Source organism: Rattus norvegicus, chromosome 8 (genome assembly GCF_036323735.1).
Source record: "Rattus norvegicus strain BN/NHsdMcwi chromosome 8, GRCr8, whole genome shotgun sequence".
Taxonomy (NCBI): Eukaryota; Metazoa; Chordata; class Mammalia; order Rodentia; family Muridae; genus Rattus; species Rattus norvegicus.
In genome coordinates, this window is record NC_086026.1 from 25459236 (window position 1) to 25465565 (window position 6330).

At 33.1% G+C, this 6330-nt stretch overlaps 1 protein-coding gene across 1 annotated transcript; it reads left to right on the top strand.

Moving 5' to 3' along the window:
* The first annotated feature begins 3749 nt into the window (after positions 1-3749).
* On the top strand, positions 3750-4724 carry Or7g26b (olfactory receptor family 7 subfamily G member 26B). Its single transcript, XM_039082805.1, is given in 1 exon segment — positions 3750-4724. A coding segment is annotated over 1 exon segment (975 nt).
* The last annotated feature ends 1606 nt before the right edge of the window (positions 4725-6330 follow it).

The window sequence follows — 6330 nt, forward strand, 5'->3', positions numbered from 1 at the left end:
TGGTGCAGGAAATAGAAGTTGGGACATCCAGTAAAGAAAGTTATTGTTCTTGGAAAGTGTTAGAGGTGGGAGTTTAAACTTGGGCCTCGGGGAATCAGTCTTATCAAATTGTGGAGAGGCATGCAGCCATGCAGCTGAATTTAAGATTAGAATAAATGAGATAAGTAAGTTGCTATCTAGTTGGGAAATGAACAAAAGCTAGTGGTCTAGGGAGTTAGTCATAAAAAGAATTAAAAATTAAGTCTCAGAATCATTATTCTGGAATCAATTGTAATAAATCAATTGACTTCAAATTCTTTTGTAAAATCAGCACACTCTCCTAAATGTTTACCTGCCTCTACTGCTTAAAACTATTTGAATTGTACATATACTGTGCCTTTTTAACTGATTCTATTTACCACATAACTTTGTTCTCTACCATATTGTTCTAATTACTATAATCAAAATACAATCAATCTTTTGTCCATAGAATGAAATTTCTGAAACCCCAAAAGGAAAGAATTTTTTTTGATGCTGACATCTACGTTTAGTTCTTACCATGTACCCTTGTAATTTCTGAAAAAATTGTCAAAATTTCAAGAGTAATCATTCTATATATGATCAACAAGTGATAAGAAAATGTATTAGTGAACTAGTAGGGCACAAACATTAAAAAGTGATTTGAAAAGTGATTTTGAAACTCAAAGTTGTATTGAAACATTATCTATATATTAATTTGCAAAATAATAGATTTCATAAGCCTCTATATTTTTACTTTGAGTCATATGGATCAGTCATATTGAAGTTTGACTATACAGAACTGTTTATAACATAATTAACAAATACATAGATTGAGGAAGGAGTCTAAATATTCAATTTTGGAGGGTTAATTATTATTATGGACATAATAGAATTTCCTAATTATATTAATATATATCTTATTTAAGTTTAAATTTTAGTTCATATAAACTACACATGTATAAATTAGATGAGGTCATAAATTTAAGTCACAGGATTCACATATGAGAATTTGTAGTGTTTGGGCTATTTTAAGCACTTGTATAAAATACCAATCGTTAAAAATTAAAGATAACCAAGTGAAAATATGCCTATACCCCTAAATCTAAAACAATACCTGGGTGGTTAAGATGCCATTGCTCAAGACAAAGATAAAAGTGTGAAATTCGGCCAATGAATAGTGTCATATGTGTGTCCGCAACCTGAGGAAGATCCAGGTTAAGGAGAAACAGGATGAATAAATGGGATGATTGATTAACCTTGACTTCCAGAATAAAAACGAGACCATCTGACAAAACCTTCCACATTACAGGTCTCCATATATTTATGCATTTCTATTATTAACAACATAATACCAAAGTATGTCTAATGAGATGGTTTGTATATTAAATCCCTAGGGACACAGGAGCTGAAAATTCTCTGATTTTCAACTTGACTCAAGAGGCTTGCCTCACTCATAATAAATATTTTGAAGATGTTTTAAGTGCTTATGGGTTTGGCAATAAATTTAAGGTCTCATACAGAGGTGCTCCCCTTCCTAACAATAGTTCTGTGTCCATTGAATACCTGATGATTTGGCTATTCTCCATTTCACAATGACCATAGAAAGGTAAGTCAATCTACTGTTGATTTCTAGATACTTATATCTGAATCTATGTGAAAAAATACATGCAGAAGAAGGTGAGCATTATGAAGTTTCACACAGGGACTTGGTTTAGTATCACAATTGCCTAAGTCTTTTGAAATCTCTATTGTGATACAATCATCTGGACTAATTTGCACATTTTGAGAATGTAAGGGGAAAGATCATTTTTTCAGCTTTGTATTCTTTTTCTCAGATCAAAATATGTCTGAATACAAAAAAAAATTCATTTACACCTAGGATCTGTGAGAACACTGGGAATTTGGATGCAGCCACACACCAAGAAAAATGAAGATCCCATCTAAGTTCCAAACCACAACATCTCAAAATACATTAAATCATAATAAGCACATAAATGTTGAAATAATTAAAAATTCTCACTGATCTCAACTTTTTAGAGTTACCATTCAAATTTAGAAAATTATTCAGTATATATCAAAGCCAGCATAAACACTTTATCAAACTGCTGCTTCTCTCCTACCTGGTAATAAAAGGTATTTCTCCTCCTTGATTTACAATAAAAATTTCCTTAATTATTGCTTCACAGTTTATATATAATCACATATGTGAAGAATGTACTTAAAATATTAAGAATAGAAAATTTAATATCAATTTAAAAATTGGAAAATTTGTATGCTCAAAAAATTTATTTGTGCACTATCTATAGTTAAATTGATAAAATTGAATGGAAGAGGTCATTAATGAAACTGTACAGTAAATAGGAAGTAAAATCTTTGTTATACCCAGTTTTCACATAATAAACTCAAAATAATTGTGTACTTTTCATAAGTATTTAATGTTTTTTCAGAAAATACTAGAATTATAATTTTAGGATTTCACTGTTGGCATTTATATATAGATAGATATTGATATAGATATCGATAGGTAGATAGATAAACAGACAGATAGATATAGATATAGATATATTGATTATATTATATATAATCTTAGTATTACTTCGTTTTACTTATTACATGCAACACTGAAATTTCCACTTCCTCATATCCAGTGTTCTCATACTACATATGAACTATTGATGTTCATTGCCCCTAAAACTCACTGCTATAGAAATTCCATGCATTTCGTATATTTTATCCTGGAAACTAGAGATACCATGTTGTTTAGTATAGCAGGGAATAAACCCCAAAGAAAATGTAATTAAGTTTTCCTTATGTTGAATAATGTTTTATTTTTTTTTACAAATTAGTTTGTATATGTTTATCTTTCATTCAAATCAAATAACTTGTAAAGTTTCAATTTGTGAACACTTTTCAAATAAAACATGCATAGTGGCTTTAAGTCAGACTGAGAGAATAATTTTTGAATCATGAATGATGTTCACTGTGTGGTAACTTGATTCTGTCCATAATGAAAGGAATCTAACAAAAGAAAATCTATAGGTTCTTTGATGTTATGTGTTTATATGCTTTGCATATTAAAAATTCATAATTTTCTCTTGTACATCTTCTCTTTTGCTTAAGTTTACTTCTCAAGTAAATTTTTATATTGATCAATAAGCAAATATAAATGTAAAATAAAAGAAAAGTTATGAAAAAAGGTTACTATAAATGATTCTGATTTCAAGATAGGTTTGTGATTTTTATATTGATTAAGTTCTTTCTTAGTTAATGCCATACATTTTGATAACTCACTATTGTACTTTAAATCTCTCACTTGTTTGTTTGATTCCCGTCCCTATTATTTCCCCACATCCCTCCAAACCTTTTTCTCCTATGCCACAACTTCAAAAACTATAGTGATTCTTTTGAATTTCATTCTCCTAATTCTGAAAAAATAATGGGAAAAGTGATATTAAAATGTGTTGATGAACATTTGTGTTAAGGAGTGGTAATAAAGGTAGTAGTAATCAGAGTGAAAAAAGGAGAGATGATTGAGAAAACGAGTATATTTTATGATTTGTGTAATTTACAAAGAATAATTATGGATAATCTTAGACATAGGCTTCATTATTCACTTGCATTCACAATATACTTAAATATTTCTATTGCAGCAACTATAAAAGAAACATTTTGATAACTTGTTGAAGTGGGTACACTATGTCATGTCTTCCCTAAGGTTTTGTATAGTTTATACAACATAGTATTGTGTGATGTGATCACTGATTTCATTGCATCTACTCATATTCTTCAGGAACACAGAATATAGAAATCAAACATTTGCATCAGAATTTATTCTTCTGGGACTGACAGATGATCCAGAACTGCAGCTCATTCTTTTTGGAATCTTCCTCTTCATATACCTGGTCACAGTGCTAGGAAACATCATCATTATCTTGGCTGTCAGCCTTGACTCCCACCTCCACACCCCTATGTACTTCTTTCTCTGTAACCTATCCTTCACTGACATCTGCTTCATCACCAGCACTGTCCCCAAGATGCTGATGAACATCCAGAGACAGAGCAATGCCATCAGTTACGCAGATTGCATTACACAGATGTACTTTGTTGTTTTTCTTAGTGGAATGGAAAACTTTCTTCTTGCAGCAATGGCTTATGATCGCTATGTTGCAATCTGCCATCCACTTAGATACACAGTCATGATGAATCCAAGCATCTGTATTGTGCTAACCTTACTCTCCATTTTCAGTAGCATGATAGATGCCCTATTACACATTTTGTTGGTGTTGCGACTATCCTTCTGCACATATTTAGAAATCCCCCAATTCTTCTGTGAACTGGCTCATATAATCAAGCTGTCATGTTCTGACACTCTTATCAATAACATCGTGGTATACATGGCAACTTTCATATTTGGTGGACTTCCATTTTGGGGCATTATTTTATCTTATGTTAAAATTGTCTATTCAGTCTTGAAAAAGCCTTCAATAAGAGGCAATTACAAGGCCCTTTCTACCTGTGGGTCTCACTTGTCAGTTGTTTTCCTGTTTTATGGTTCAGTGATTGGGGTCTATATCAGCTTTGCAGTGACTGACTCAACTAGAAAGACTGCAGTGGCTTCAGTACTGTATACGGTGGTCCCTCAGATGCTGAATCCCTTTGTGTATAGTCTAAGGAACAAAGACATGAAAGAAGCTGTGAAGAAATTAAGTGGCGTGATTATGTAACAGTACAGGTAAACAAAGTTATAGTCACCATTGAAAAATCACTTCTTTCTTCATGAGTGATTTGTCTCAATAGAATTATATTATATTTACTACTCTGTTAGTTTAAACATTGTCAAATATTGTAAATTCTGAGAAATGTTACTAATAAATATTAGCTTTGTTAGGCAATCATCTATGAAAGTGATATACTTAGATAAATTTAATGAGAATCATTGTTTTCAAAACAAATATATGAATGTATATTCATTTGTAGGATAATGAAATTATACCAAAAATATATTAACAAGCAAAGAAGTTTTTTTATTTCAAGGATGTTGGTGGTAGCACATGACCTGCAACAGAACCTATGGCTTCTATTGCTCTTTTGAAAATTATCCTCTTCCACAGACAGGTGCAGCGAAAATTAGACATATGAAATTGAGGGAGGTAACATGACATGTGGCAAATCTTAGAGTAATGTATACAGGATATGTGAGTTGCTAGCTATTTTGGAACAAGCCTAATTTAAGTCCTAGATACTAATTAATAAATATAAGCCTGTATTTATTTATTTGGATAATGGATCAAAACTAGAGAAACTCATGCATTACACACACACACACACACACACACACACACACACACACACAATTTATAGATATGTGTGTATAATTAAATACACATGCATATATAAAAGAAAGTGTACATGTGACATGTGGCAAAATGCAAACGAAATGGTGAATTTGAGAGAGAGTTCAATAACATGGAAAGAGTTTTAGTGATAGATACACAATATAGTAATCACGATTTAAGTTCTTTAAATATATATTTAAAATATAAATTGTAAAATGAAAGTGATATTATGAATAGCTAGATTTATGTGAAAATAGATTTTATTTTTCATTTTTCTTTCAGCATGACACACTCATTATTTAGTCACAGTGGGTAAGTGGTACAGTTTATTCTTCAGATTCTCCAGGCTTACCATCATGAACCTTCAGAATCATCCTAACCATCTACGTGGCAAGAGAGATCTGCTGCTTTTTGCCAGTCAAGGTTTCTATATCATGCTGATACTGTATATTGTTACTGTCCTTGTGCAGGTAGTCAATCTACGGGGCAGGGTTAGACTCCTCCACTTGTCTGGCTAGGACTTCAGTCATGGTCTGGAAGGGATTCATGTCACCGTTTTCTGAAAGAGCCATGTGGATGACCTCCAAGGCATCTGCAAAAGTTCTCATGGCATATTGTTCCAGAGTGGGGCACTTGTCTACCTCTTGGCTGACTCCCAGGGCACAGGATATTTCAGCTGCCCCTCCTCCATATACAACACGGTTGTAATGGATGAGGCTCCTCGCCATAAGCTCCTATCCTACCCCCACTCCTCCTCCTTCTATGAGGGTGTTTCCCCGCCCGAACCACTCTCCCATATTCTTGCCTTCCCGCCCTGACATTTATCTATACTGGGGGCTCCAGCCTTGGCAGGACCAAGAACTTCTCCCATTGGTGCCCAACCAGGCCATCCTCTGCTACATATGCAGATGGAGCCATGAGTCTGTCCATGTGTCCTGGGAGCTCTGGTTGTTATTGTTGTTCTTATGGGGTTGCAAGCCCCTGCAATCCTTTC